This window comes from Euphorbia lathyris, chromosome 4 (assembly GCF_963576675.1).
Source record: "Euphorbia lathyris chromosome 4, ddEupLath1.1, whole genome shotgun sequence".
NCBI lineage: Eukaryota > Viridiplantae > Streptophyta > Magnoliopsida > Malpighiales > Euphorbiaceae > Euphorbia > Euphorbia lathyris.
The window spans coordinates 36,225,174-36,239,851 of record NC_088913.1 but is presented as its reverse complement, the minus strand read 5'-3'; the positions used below and the strand labels follow the sequence as shown (position 1 = coordinate 36,239,851).

The window sequence follows — 14,678 nt, the reverse complement described above, 5'->3', positions numbered from 1 at the left end:
TGAAATTGCATTCGGCGAATAATTAATTAGATAAATACGTTAATTTATTAATTAGTGTTATTCATTTAATTGGGGTAATTAAATTTAATCTAATCATAATTAATTGCATAGAATAAATATTATTGGTATTTACTTATGTAATTAGATTAGGATTGGATTAGTTTTGTAATTAACCAATTAACCCTAAACCAATTAGGTTTAGGAATACACTATATATAAATTAAAACAGTCTAAACCTAATGAACCTAGATATTCATTCGGCCATCACCACATGAATTAGGCCATCACTACATGATTTCGGCCAAAACATGTATTCCACTTGAAAAGTGGATTTTGGGTTTGGAAAATATCACAAGCTCTCCAGTGCTTCTTCGTTCTTCGGCTAGCACCGGTTCTGGCTCAATTGTTGTTCGTGCACCTGACTATGGAGATCTTACTACCTTGTGGATTCTTCAGCCGTCTCTAGAAGAGACAGTCCGGATAAGTTTTTATCCTTAAACGGATCCGAAAGGTTTTATTCGATCAATGGTTAACGGACAAAGCTCAAACTTAAAGGGATTAGAAATAAATTTTAAACCCCAATTCCGCTGCGCTACAGTTGATTAACTGGCTATAATAAATGCCTTGTGGATTTAGGCTATTAGGCACCGCTATACGCATCGAAAGGCGGGGTTGGAGATTTTCTCCTTTAAAGATGGCCATAGCAATGTTTGGAAGGGGATTGTAGTTGGTGCGGAGTTGGTTCGAGTTGGCATCAGAAAATTGATTTTGAATGGAAAGAATACGAGGTTCTGGCTGGACTGTTGGGTTGGAGAGTCACCTCTGGTGGATTGTGCGGCTAGAGTGCCGTTGGAAGATCTCAATGAGTAAGTTGCTACGTACTGGTTGGTTGGTTCTGGCTGGAATTGGGATAGGCTGTCAGTTTATCTCCCGGCTCAAAAAATGCTGCAAATTACTACTATGGTTGTGGTTCCGGAGGTTGAGGAGGAAGATGGCTGGTTTTGGCGGGAGACCAACTCTGGAAGTTTTAGCGTTGCCTCGACTTATAATTTGGGTAGGCGGTCTGCGCAGGTCACGGATACAGGTGAGTATTGGGTCCCCATTTGGCAGCTTCCCATGTGGGAGAAGATCATAATATTTACCTAGATCCTACGACATGAGATAGTCCTTTGAAATGCCAATCAATTATCTCGCCACCTGTCAGTTATGGCTGCCTGCGGATTCTGCTCCGAGCATGAGTTAGCTGTACACATTATTCATGATTGCAGGCTTGCTCGTTTCGTTTGGAACTTATTTCTTCGACAGACTGATCGTACTGCGCTTTATGAAGGAGGATTATCGAACTGGAGTGTGGTGAATGTGAAACGGTCGAAATTAATCCATGGCTTACCGTGGAACTGTATGTTTGTGAGTGTTTCTGATGGCTCTGAAAATGGAGATGTCAGCGAGTTTTTGATCCAACCAAATTTCTCCCCCGGAGAAGTATAACTTCTTGAAGGCCCAGGTAATGGATTTTTTTAACGCCTTTCAATCATCTGTAGAATTGATTGTAGCTTTGTCGAAGAGATCCTTGTTCGTTGGAAGCCTTCGGAGACAGGATCAGTTAAGGTGAACTGTGATGGAGCGTGCAAGGGGAACTCGGGGTCGTCGTCAGCAGGGGGCCTAGTGCGGGATCATTCAGGGTTGTGGCTATACGGTTTTGCAGTGAACATTGGCGTCTGCTCTGCTACTCTTGTTGAACTTTGAGGGTTGTATCACAGCCTAAAGCTTGCGTGGGAGAAAGGATTCCGACAGGTACTTATTGAACTCGACTCCGAACTAATTGTTCGCCTGATTACCGAGGGGTCGAAGCTTCATTCTCGACTCATGGCCTAATGGAGTTTGGTCCGGTCGTTGCTTGATCGTGAGTGTCAGGTGAAGGTCTGTCACGTTTATAGAGAAGGGAATCGCGCATCAGATTGGATGGAAAATTTTGCAGGACGATTGTCTTTGGGATATCACGAGTGTGGTGTGCTTCCTACAGACATTCATGAGCCGTTGGTTGCTGACTCGGAGGCACCTGCTTACTCCGTGCGATCGGTTCTTAGGATCAATTTTTTGCATTGTTGTATAATTTATCTTTCTTTGCCTGAGGCTTAGCCCTTTACATGTAATAAAAAAAATAGCAATTAAAATATGTAACAATTTGATTAAGTTGAAATTCTTGTAAAATTGGGATAGTAAAATCCAAGCATAACCATATTTTCAAATACAGTTGTAACTGTAAGCAGATTAAAAGTTATTACTACCCAACGGATAATTAAAATCCAAATCCTATTAATCCTAGTATTCACTTTTAGTTACTTTACTATAAATATCACCTCATCAACAGGCACCTATTCTTTTCTTCTTTTATTTTAAGACGATGATGCACGAAGAATTTACAATTTGCAGGTTTGATCCTCAGAAAATATTTCTATTTATTTTTCTGAATTGTTTTTATTTTTATTTTATTTTTAAAAGATGGTTATGAGATCATATGATATTTGAGAAATTAATAAAGAAAAATGATTAGCTGGCAGGAAAGAAGAAGAAAGGTGTGGGAGTGGGCTGTCTCTTCCATTATTCGTACTTGTCTATTTCTGATGATTTGCTCTCTGCATGACATCAACATGCATGCCCCCTTTTTAATTCTTCTATTTTTTTTATATCCTACAAAATTTATTTTAAACCATATCGGTCCACCTCTATTTTGATGATGTATGGAATTGATTAGGTTTTTTTTCTTATAATTTATTTGATAGTTAGGTTATTTAAATCAATTTTATTAAAATTCAAATCCGAGAATCTCTAATATAAACAATTTTCTTACCTTAAACCAGTGGCGGAACCAAATATTAATTTGGGAGACTAATTTTAATAGTGCGGTTAACGGTAAATTTTCAAAGTCCAAACGGGTTGGATAAAAGAATTTTAGCTTCCAACGCGTTAAAACTGTAAAAATGTTATTATTTTTTAGAAACTAGCATTGAACTAATAGAAAATTAAACATGTTCACTTTTTTTAATGGTAAAGACATATTCAAAATGAATTCAAAAGTATTATCAAAATAAAAATAAAGAGTCCGTTTATAATTATTGAAAAATAAAATTAAAATAAATAAAAACTTTTTAAAAGAAAATGGGATTAGAGAGAGTTGAATATATGATCTCTCAAATAGAAATAAGCATCCTTAACTATCTCATCTATTATTAAACACTAGCGGGGTGTTTGTTAGAAGTGATATAGGAGGTGGGATATAGATAAAAAACACGATATAAGTTATCACATGTTTGTTTGCGAGGTAGAAGAGTGAGACGGATGAGGGATAAGCTTCTTATCCCTCAAATCCTATACCCATGAGGGGGTGGTATAAGGAGGTGGGATAATCTCCTGCGATTTTAATAGGATGGAAAAGTCCATCTTATCCCTCAAATTAATGTTATGTAGTTTAAATAAGGTTAAAATAGTAAAATGTATTATTTTATCCACATCTCTATCCCACGTACCAAACATTGAATAATAATTCTCGGCTATCATATTTTTATCCTTATCCCAACCATTTATCCTTATCTCTATCCCAACATTTATCTCTATCTCTATCCCAATAGAATACCAAACGCCCCGTAGTATTGTGCCCGCGCGTGATAAATGTTTTGTACATAAATTTAACATTTTAATATTTTTAAAAAATTTTATCATTTTGATTCAAAATTTTTTTTTTATCATTTATATATAGTGATTAATATTTTGATTTAAAATAATTTAAATTTAAAAATTATAAATAAATTAACTAACAACCGTTTATAATTGCTTGATAATACCATGTTGACATGTTTGCAAGGATCATTCATTTCCGTTCTTGTATAATATTTTTTTTTTATATAATCTTGTAATTTTAAAATATTTATTACACTTTGTAGCGATATTTTTTCAATCAAATTCTAGCTCTCCTCAAATTTTTTTTTCACGTGCTTTCTAAATCCTTTGATAAATCCATGAATTTGAAATAAGTACGTCTTTCTTTTTAAATTTTATTTAGTTTAGATAGTAGTTTGGAGGTTTAAATATTGTGTTAATTATTATGTGTTATAAAAAATTTAGTTATATTATTTTGACGCTATTTATTAAAGTAAAATGAATGTAATTTGAATGGATCCTTACATATTTTTTTATCGTTATATAATTTGTATTCGTTGGGATATTTTGTAACTTAATTTATTATATCTATTAAAATTAAATATAATTTTTTTTTCAGTTATATTGGTTTTAATGTTATTTATTAAAATTAAATGAATGAAATTTGAATGGATCCTTACATATATGTTGTCATCATATAATTTTTTTTTCGTTTTGATATTTTGTAAGTTATTTTATTATATCTATTAAATATAAATTAGATTAGATATTTATAATTTTCTTTTGTTACTATTTTGGTAACTAATAAAAAATGTCTCTAAAACTCTCCTCATCAATTTCTCTCTGACTCCACTATTATATATAAAATATAGATATAGATATAGAATCCATCACTAAAAATGAGAAAGAAACTTAGAATAGTAATCATGACAAAACATGAATTGAGAACAAACTAATTATTACATATAAAAAAATCGAATAATTACCTTGGGAAACATAACGATTTTCTGTAATTTTTTACTCTTTTGCTTTTTCGGATTTCAGCTGTCAATGCCTCTTTTATTTCCATCAGATTTCTTCAATTGGAACATGAATTGAGAACAAACTAATTATTACATATAAAAAAATCGAATAATTACCTTGGGAAACATAACGATTTTCTGTAATTTTTTACTATTTTGCTTTTCCCGATTTCAGCTGTCCATACCTCTTTTATTTCCATCAGATTTCTTCAATTGGAGATATCAAAGTCTAAATTCTGACAATTCTTGAAGAAAATGCTATTAATACAGTTTATCAATGGAAATCGCACCTAAATAAATCCGAATCTCTTAATGAAATCAGAACAAAATTATAAAAAAAAAGTTACATGATTAAGAACAAAACTAATACATAAATAAAAAAAAATAAAGGTTGATGATGACTTTGATTTTCGATGACCAATGAATATAATGATAAAATGCTATCTGTCATGCTTTATATATAGGTTTATTTGTGACTTTTGGATTTCCTTCGCTTTGTGTTTTTTCATCTTTTTATAACTCTTACTTTATTTTATTACTTAATTGATGGACTATTAATTGAAAATAAATAATGTATTAATATAGTACTAATTATATAGAGATAATTAGAACTCATTAACTCATTTATTCTCTTTGCTCCTACGATGCTAACTAAGTCAAAAAGCCTCTAGTCCAACCCATAGTTCCACCCCCTGCTTTAAACCATTCCAGCCAATATTAATCAATATTATTCCATTTTTTTTTTATATTTTAGTAGTATCTATTATCAAAATTTGAGCCGGAAAGTATATTTATTGAAAAATCAAACTCTCTCAATAATTGTTTTTGGCCTGCACAAAATTGGGATCTGCGATCTTTTTCAATATTACACTATCAGTACATAATCTTTCCCTTTATAATTATTTTCCAATATTTGATAGCGTAAATCTTTTTAATATTAAATAATTAATTGTTGAGGTTTTTATATGTATTATTATATTTATAAATAAACATGAATTATAACTTCAAATATACAATATACAGAGTCAAGCCTCGTCAGTTTATTAGTACAAATTTGATAATGAAAAAGTAATAGTACATCCGTTTCATATTACATGTCTTTTTAGAGATTCTTTTTTGTTTCATATTACATGTCATTTTATATGATCAGTACATGTCAAGTCATCTTTTTTTCCGTTATAAAATACGGGTTTACAGAAATTAATTAGAATAATGAACTTATTATAGAATAAATAAATATTGGAATCAATAAATAAGGGGCAATCGTATCTTTTTTTCAATATCCTTAATTTCTATACAACTCTCTAAAAAGACATGTAATATGAAACGGATGGAGTATTATATAAATCAAATTTATTTGTATATTTTATTATTTATTTAATCAGATTTATTAAGTAGCTTATTTTTTTTATAATCCGTAATTAAAATAAATTTTATCCACTAAATTAAGCTATGTTTATCGAAGTTAAGATCAACCTTGTTACAGATAATTTAGAAAAAGAGTAAAAATTAAAAAATATTATCTAAAAATATTATAATTTTCTAGAATAGTCAACATGGAAATAGAAAATTGACTTAAGATAGATAGAAATTTGTTTTGATGTTAGTTGACTTTGTCGGTTATCTTACAATTAAAAAAAAGTGAGACTATTAAAAATATAAAATTAAAAAATAGAAGAAAATGTATTTGTGAAACGGAAGAAAAGCAAAACCGTAATTGCAGGCAACAAGTGCAAAATTGCAAATCACGTGTTAAGTTAATGAAAGGGAAAAGGAGTCGTCGTTTTGTGTATGAATGAGACAACGACAACAAAAAATTAAAAAATAAATAAAAATAACTGTAAATAATAAATATACGAGGAAAACCAAAAAAGCAGCCAGTGATTCACATTCATTCTCTTTCCTTTTTCCCTCCTCTCCGCTCCCTTGTGATTCTTCTCCTTTTATTATACAGATTTCTCTTTTTCTTTCCATTTTCAGGCGGATTTCAGATAAGATTGAACAACGATTCACAGAGACTACTTGATAGAGGGATACTTTACTGCATATCTTTTATTCATATTGTTTGGAAGAGGGATAAGAGAGCACAAGGTTGAAGATGGATCATAATGCGGCGGATAATGATATAGAGAGAGAGGGTTCATTTGGAGTAACAACAGATGATAAGGATTTCAATTCAATTCAACAACCACTCCTCAGGAATAGGAAGAATAATACTTCTCAGATTGCCATTGTTGGAGCCAATATTTGCCCTATTGAGAGTCTTGATTACGAGTATTTCTCTCTTTTTCTTTCGTTTTTACCTTTTTTATTTGTTACTGCTATGAAATTGTGAATGTATTGTCCTCTGTTATTTAGAATTGGATTTCAAATGAATTCTTATGTATGTTCCGAAACGAGAGAGGGTGAATGTTATTCTTCAATCAATTGAAGTTTGTAGGAAAAGGATCCTTCATAAAGATCTTAGTAAAGATTAACCTAGAATTGGATCACTATAGTTGCTTATCCTCCAACATAAGTAAATTTCTTTGGCATTCAAAACAGATGTTTCTAAATAAGCTTGTGTATTCATTTCTATAACATCTCAATCAAGGTGTTTTTTCATCATGAGACATGTTGTAAGATAGTTATATATACAATTCACCTCTTTTTCTTTCCATGCTTTTATCCAGGGTTGTTGAGAATGAACTTTTTAAACAAGATTGGAGGGCTAGAAGGAAGATTGAGATATTTCAGTACATATTCCTCAAGTGGACACTTGCACTCCTTATTGGGTTGGGCACCGGAGTAGTTGGTTTTGCCAATAACATTGGTGTGGAGAACATAGCTGGTTTCAAACTTCTGTTAACTAATAGTCTCATGCTTAACAGCAAGTAAGCTAACTTTTAACTCTTTTGCATTGTCTGCCCATTCCATATGTAGTGCACTTTAGGCAGCTATTTGCCTAGCATTAGTGTCAGGCAAAATTTTGTTGAACACTAAAACTTGTGCTTTTGTGATAACGTTTTTTTTTTTAACATTTGTGGTCCAAAAGATACAATTCAGAAATATCTTGTAATAAAACATAATTCTGTAACTATGAGATTTTTTTCCAGTGCAGTTATTATCTGGCATTTGCATTCTACGCTGGTTGCAACTTGATTCTAGCTATTGCTGCTGCAGCTCTCTGTGCCTATATTGCACCTGCAGCTGCAGGCTCTGGCATTCCTGAGGTTAAAGCATACCTCAATGGTGTCGATGCTCCTTCTATTTTGGCTCCAAGTACTCTTTTTGTCAAGGTGAGAGACTCAGTTATGCACGCTTATGTAGCCACATGCTCTTGATTGAAACATGTAAAGTTGCTTCAGTGCCAATGATCTGAAAATTACTTGGAATATTGAACATTCATGATATATTACATTCACTTCTTGGAGTCCACAAGTTACAACTCTTGTCATAACTTTGGGTAACCAATGAAATTGCAGGATTTATCTCATTACTATTCTCTCTCTCATGCATTGTTTCTTTTTCTTCGGAATGATTTAATGACCACTTAGCATTGATGATATAAGAAATGAATTATGACTCTGCTTGGAAATTAAACCACTGTGCAGTTTAACTGGGGGTTCTCAGAAAAGAGTATGTGTCTGTAAATTGCTTCAAATTCAAACATTCCAAGAGTTTTTCTCATTAGCTTTGGTTTAATGCAACCTTTGTTTTTTGTGCTTGCTTTAACTGGTTCAGACGTTATTTTGAGGAACAACTTGGCAAAAGACCACCTTTGATATAATAATGAGGAATTCTGGTAGTTCTATGATGATCAATTGATATTCTTTTTGCCAAAACCTACTTACTCTTGTTGTCTTTTGCCTTAAGCAGCAAAAGCAAGCTTTAGAAAGAAAATAATTATTACTTCCTCTTACGCTGAGAAGGTCTGGTGATGATGTTCTTCTTGTTATGCATTTCCTGCATCAAGGAAATATTCTACTTTTGTCATAGTTTATCAAATTTGTTCTTTTTGCGTCATAGTATGTGTCTGGATTGTCATGCTATAATTGATGTCTTTGTTCCCCTTTGAACTATATCTAAAAAATCTGATAGTTTAATTAAATATTGCAGTAGGAGAAATGAAATATAGATTTGCATAAATGTATTTGCTTTTTTATGTGGATCTTAGAAGACCATGGATCACTAATTTCCAGGAATAACTGTGTTTTAGCCGGAATATAATTTGACATAAACTTCTTAACTCCTTAGATTTTTGGATCTCTTTTTGGGGTTGCTGCTGGATTTGTTGTTGGTAAGGAAGGACCTATGGTGCACACTGGTGCTTGTATTGCTGCTTTACTTGGACAGGGTGGTTCTCGCAAGTATCGTTTGACCTGGAGATGGCTTAGATTTTTCAAAAATGACCGAGATCGGCGAGACTTGGTTACTTGTGGTGCTGCTGCCGGTGTAGCAGCTGCTTTTCGTGCTCCTGTTGGTGGGGTTCTCTTTGCCCTTGAAGAAGCTGCTTCATGGTATATCTTTCTGTCATCTTCCCCATTTTGCATTTTGATTTATGTGGCAGCTATTAATTTCTTATGCCCGATTAATTACCAAACTATTATACTTGCTTTGTAATTTTACTGTAGAGCTTAGGTTCAGGACTACATAATAATTAGACAAATTTCTAATCTAGCTTAAATTTTCCAAACCTAAAATATATCTCCAAGTGGGCTTCTGAAAATTGTATTTTTTTTATTTTATTTTAAGAAATTTTTGGCTATTTGTTTCGAGTCATTGATTGCATTTTAATTTCATGCGTACTATTTATCAAACCAACTGATATACTGAAGAAGTCTGGATTTGTCTCCTTGCAACAAATTGGTTTGGTGTTGTCATGTTGATCAGATAGCAAATATGAGCTATACAGATAACATGGCTGCTAGAAGTTATGGCATGCATCTGTTTTGTCACGAAAGTTGCAATTTTGCGCATTGCAGTTAAAAGTGATTTTCTCTTCATTTATAAATTCATGAGATACACGGAAGAGGATTGCTTTTAGGATTTCCTGTGTTCTAACCTTAGGTGAGTCATTTTCTCATAATATTCAGGTGGAGAAGTGCTCTTCTTTGGAGGACTTTCTTTACAACAGCTGTAGTAGCAGTCGTATTGAGAGGTTTTGTCGAATTCTGCCGGGCTGGAAGATGTGGGCTATTTGGGCAAGGGGGTCTGATCATGTTTGAAGTAGATTTGGCAAAGGTTGATTACACCACACCAGATCTCGTGGCAGTTATATTGCTTGGAGTTATAGGGGGTGTGTTTGGGAGCCTCTACAATTATCTTGTCGACAAGGTCCTGCGTACTTACAGCGTCATTAATGAGTATGTTCTGTGATTCTTTTTCTTCATAACTGAAGAGTATTTTCACATTATTGTTGATTTGTTGAATTGTTGTTCATAACTGAGATGTCTTTTCAACTAATTAGCAGATGGAATCGTATCACATGATGTTATAATTTGAAGTAATTGGCTTAACTACATTATAGAATTTGACAATACCAAGTTTTAATCATGCACTCATTTAGCCTCTAAATTATCATTTTAAATGCCAGAAGCTGGCTGAATATGCATTTTTGCTTTGGTGTTGCTGATATTTGTTTATTTTAATGGTTTACAGGAAGGGTCCTCTATTCAAAATCCTGCTTGTCGTCATAGTTTCCATTTTGACTTCATTTTTCTCATTTGGCCTTCCATGGCTCGCACCATGTCTTCCCTGCCCCCCTCACCTGGCAGAGCGATGTCCTACCGAAGGTCGCTCTGGGAACTACAAGAATTTCCAGTGCCCCCCAAACCACTACAATGACCTTGCTTCCCTCTTTTTCAACACTAATGATGATGCTATACGCAACCTATTTATGTCTAGCGCTGAAAAGAAATTCCAAATATCCACCCTGCTGGTTTTCTTTGTTGCAGTTTACTTCCTTGGAATCATAACTTATGGCATTGCTGTTCCCGCTGGACTTTTCATTCCTGTCATTCTTGCTGGGGCCTCTTACGGTCGGCTTGTTGGAAACCTGCTAGATAGGTTCTCCAACCTTGATATGGGTCTCTTTGCTCTCCTTGGAGCCGCCTCCTTCCTCGGAGGCACCATGAGAATGACGGTTTCTCTCTGTGTCATACTTCTGGAACTTACTAATGATCTCTTGATGCTTCCATTGATGATGATGGTTCTCCTTATTTCAAAAACTGTAGCTGATGTTTTCAATAAAGGTGTTTATGATCAAATAGTGAAGATGAAAGGGTTACCTTATATGGAAGCTCATGCTGAACCATACATGAGGCAGTTAGTTGCAAGTGATGCGGTGTCCGGTCCATTAATCACATTTTCAGGGGTAGAAAAAGTTGGGAATGTATTACATGCTTTGGAAATAACAGGTCACAACGGATTCCCTGTGATCGACGAGCCGCCCTTTTCAGATTCTTCAGAGCTCTGTGGGCTTGTTTTAAGGTATCATTTGCTTGTGTTGCTTAGCGGAAAGAGATTTACAAAGCAAAGAGTGTTGTCTGGATCAAACATTCTGAGGAGATTTAGAGCACATGATTTCGCAAAGGCAGGGTCGGGCAAGGGGGTGAAGTTGGAGGATTTGGAGATTACAGAGGAGGAAAAGGAGATGTACGTTGATCTCCATCCCATTACTAATACATCCCCATACACTGTAGTTGAAACTATGTCACTTGCTAAAGCTGCTGTTCTCTTCCGAGAACTCGGACTCAGACATTTGTGCGTAGTGCCAAAGACACCAGGGGTAAGATTTTCTTCAACATACTTTATGTCCATACATTTTCCTCTATGGAAATACTTATGCAGGAAATTAATCTGCTGTTGTTTATTTCTTGTTCTCTACTGCTGCAGAGGCCTCCAATTGTTGGAATTCTAACGCGGCACGATTTTATGCCAGAGCACATATTAGGACTGTATCCGCATATCGATCCCCACAAGTAACGCAGGTGAGGCGAGACAAGGCAATGGTAGAAGAAGCAATTGCAAAATCTACCATCTTTTACTCCATTGTTGCCATGATCAATTATGGAGTTATTTTAGATGTAGCATAGCCATTATGTAAAATTTTAACATTTACTCAACAATATTTGTGGGAGTTTGGAAGATAATTTTTAATGTACATAAAATTATAAGTATATATAATTCATTTTGCCAAACTATTTATCTTTTTGTGGGAAGTGGATGGTTGATTTTCGGTTTTATAGCTTTGAGGGGGAAGGAACACTCTGTTTAAGTTTTGTCTATTTCATACTATATTTACACCGGGTTTGAATTGGGTTAGGCTAAGAGAATTGATCTACAACTAAAATTAAAAACTGAACTAAAATTAAATTTTTTTAATTGAAAGCTGGTTAGTGAGGAAGGGTCAGATAAGGGCATCCCAGTTATGCTGGCACCTTCAAACCGAACCCCAAAGCCCCCGAACCGATATTATTAAAAAAGTATAGAAAAGAGTTCCGAATACAGAATAATGAAAGAGAAAAATAAAATATAGTAAAAAAATCATGAAAAATGATAAAAAAACCCCGACCTCTAATGTCATGAAAATAGTCGAACTATAGAGGTCCGGAATATCACTCCACCAAGAGTAACCAGAAGAGATTTGACCATAGTTAGCAAGCAAGTCGGCAACATGATTTCCTTCACGATAAATATGGGAAAAAACACAGTTCATATCTTCAACCTGAGATAGACATCGGAACCATTTCTGTCTAAGCATCCAAGGGACAGATTTCGATCTTGATTTCAGCATTTGCACCACGTACATTGAATCACTTTCAAGCCAAATTCTCCGCCACCCCCTACTGTAAGCCGTGTCAATAGCATGAACCGCAGCAGACAGTTCAGCAAGGAAAGCAAACGATTTTTCAATAGGAACCAAGAAACAAACCAAAATGAGACCGAAAAATTCCACCGCAGCCCGCGGAACCAGGAGAACCCGTGACAGAAGCATCAATGTTTATTTTCGTCCAATCCATCGAAGGAGGCTGCTAGAAAACAGGAATAATTCGCGGCCCCCTAGGCAACCTACGGGAAATCCCTAATTCACACAAAATCTACATTTCAATCCTCGAATTCCAAGCAGTACCACGTCCTGAATGCGAGGACTCTCTCAGAGCACCCCAAATACGCCTTAACACCATCGCATCTGTCGGTTTTTCATCTTAAAAAATGAATTTATTCCGAGTAATCCGGAGAGCTGTTGTCCTCAGATTAGACTCTAGCAAGTGCACTAGATACAAGTAATAAAGTAATAAGTGAGTATCGTCTCCACAGGGATTGTGATTCAAATCTATATTAGAAATCGTTGCTAAACAGTGTGTGTCACAACAGTGTCTTCTTTTATCGTTGATTGTTTGATGTGGGATACTTAACAATTTAGGCAGACTAATGAAACAAGAAAATGAAATAACTTTGCAAAGATTTTAGAGAATAGAACAGGCTCGACATAGCCGAACACGGTGTGCTACGTCTTACAACATTCCATGAATACAAGACAATGCCAATGAAGCCAAAGTTTCAGTTTTGAAGTGAGTTTGAGTCAACTTTCATGTGTTCTCAAACTCCTAAGATTTACTAACACCTTTAGCGTCCTAAAGATACGTTCTTTCTAGCATTAAGAACAAAACTGCATTTCTAGATGAGAAAACCCTTGACACAACCTTCTAACTTGTCAGCTTCGAAGTTGGGAGATCAATAGAGATATCGGTGAAGATGAAAGTAGTGTCCTATCATTCATCTAACACATACATACATGCTTAAGCAAGAAAGTTAAATCCTCATTGACCACAACATTGGCAAAATACTAAATATTCATAAAAACATTGTAACACTTACATCACCGGGCCGGCCAGGCCGTGCCCGTTCAAAAGGACTACTCACTCATATCGAGCAGTGAGCAAAAGAGGGTTCTTGATACAGCTTGAGACTCCATGGGAGTTCTCTTCTTTCTTCTATTCTATCTTACTCTAAATACTAAAAAATCCGAAGTCCCTAAACTTATCTCTGCTTCACCTATTTAAAGGGAAAGACAGAGGCCAAAATAGGTACAACATTTCGTACCCTTTCTACAAAATAAGTCAACTACCAACTATAATTAAAATAAACTAAAATGATTAAATTTCGATTAACCCTTGAACACTCAAGGGGGTGATACTTCAAGTCATCTTGCTTCTTTAGGCAATCCCATCGCCACACACTTTCACCTGCCGCTCTGCCGCTTTCTCTGCCACTGCCACCATGATCTGTCGTTGTCCGTCATTGGATAATCCGGCGTTTGACCGCTGGATACAAGTAAAGCTCCACTCCTCTTGGCTTTAGCAAAACAAGGTGTTTCCAACGAGTTTAGCATTTCTCTTTGCTTATCTGCACAAGGACAGTAATTAGCCCTTATTTCTTACCAAATGACATAATAAAACACCAAAATTCCCTTATAAATACTATGTTATATTTAGTCAATTTCATGCCTAACAAGAGCCCATATCGCATTGGCAATTGCAGTAGCCCATAAATAAAAAATCTGAGGACTGAATCGCTGAATTGCAGCGTCATTTATCAGGTTTTTGAGGGTCGAGCTAGTGTTTAAACGCCTTGTTAGGGTTTTAGTGTCCTACAGACAATTGTTCTAGGATACAAACTTAATGTAAATAAAGTGTTCTTTATATCGTTTGTTTTAATGAGATATTGTTTCATAACTATATAAAGGCAATCCCTTTTAAGAACTAAATAAAGTCTAATAAAAGGAAATCCATAAGTTTGTTTAAAGTGATTATAAAATGTTCATACAAGCATGAAGTGAGACGAAACTTTATAATAAACTAATAAACTTAAAACCACCCCAAGTCAAGTAATATGTTTAGGATTGACATATCACTGCTGAGACTTGCATGTAACAATGTCTTCTATCACGACAGAAAGCTGATCTCACAAGCTTCATATATACAGATATCTGGACAGTTACGTGGATCCAATGAA

At 34.7% G+C, this 14,678-nt stretch overlaps 1 protein-coding gene across 1 annotated transcript; it reads left to right on the top strand.

The window, feature by feature from the left end:
• Positions 1-6,552: 6,552 nt before the first annotated feature.
• On the top strand, positions 6,553-11,860 carry LOC136226445 (chloride channel protein CLC-c-like). Its single transcript, XM_066014932.1, has 7 exons — positions 6,553-6,953; positions 7,352-7,552; positions 7,780-7,957; positions 8,916-9,178; positions 9,755-10,024; positions 10,320-11,448; positions 11,556-11,860. The coding sequence occupies exons 1-7, from the start codon at positions 6,778-6,780 to the stop codon at positions 11,643-11,645; spliced, it is 2,307 nt and encodes a 768-aa protein (XP_065871004.1). The 5' UTR covers positions 6,553-6,777; the 3' UTR covers positions 11,646-11,860.
• Positions 11,861-14,678: the final 2,818 nt, after the last annotated feature.

Excerpts from the sequence above, each read along its gene's own strand:
- LOC136226445 (XM_066014932.1), top strand. The coding sequence starts at position 6,778 with ATGGATCATAATGCGGCGGATAATGATATAGAGAGAGAGGGTTCATTT. Across the intron at positions 6,954-7,351 it reads ATTGAGAGTCTTGATTACGA|GGTTGTTGAGAATGAACTTT; the intron begins GTATTTCTCTCT and ends GCTTTTATCCAG. Across the intron at positions 11,449-11,555 it reads TAGTGCCAAAGACACCAGGG|AGGCCTCCAATTGTTGGAAT; the intron begins GTAAGATTTTCT and ends CTACTGCTGCAG.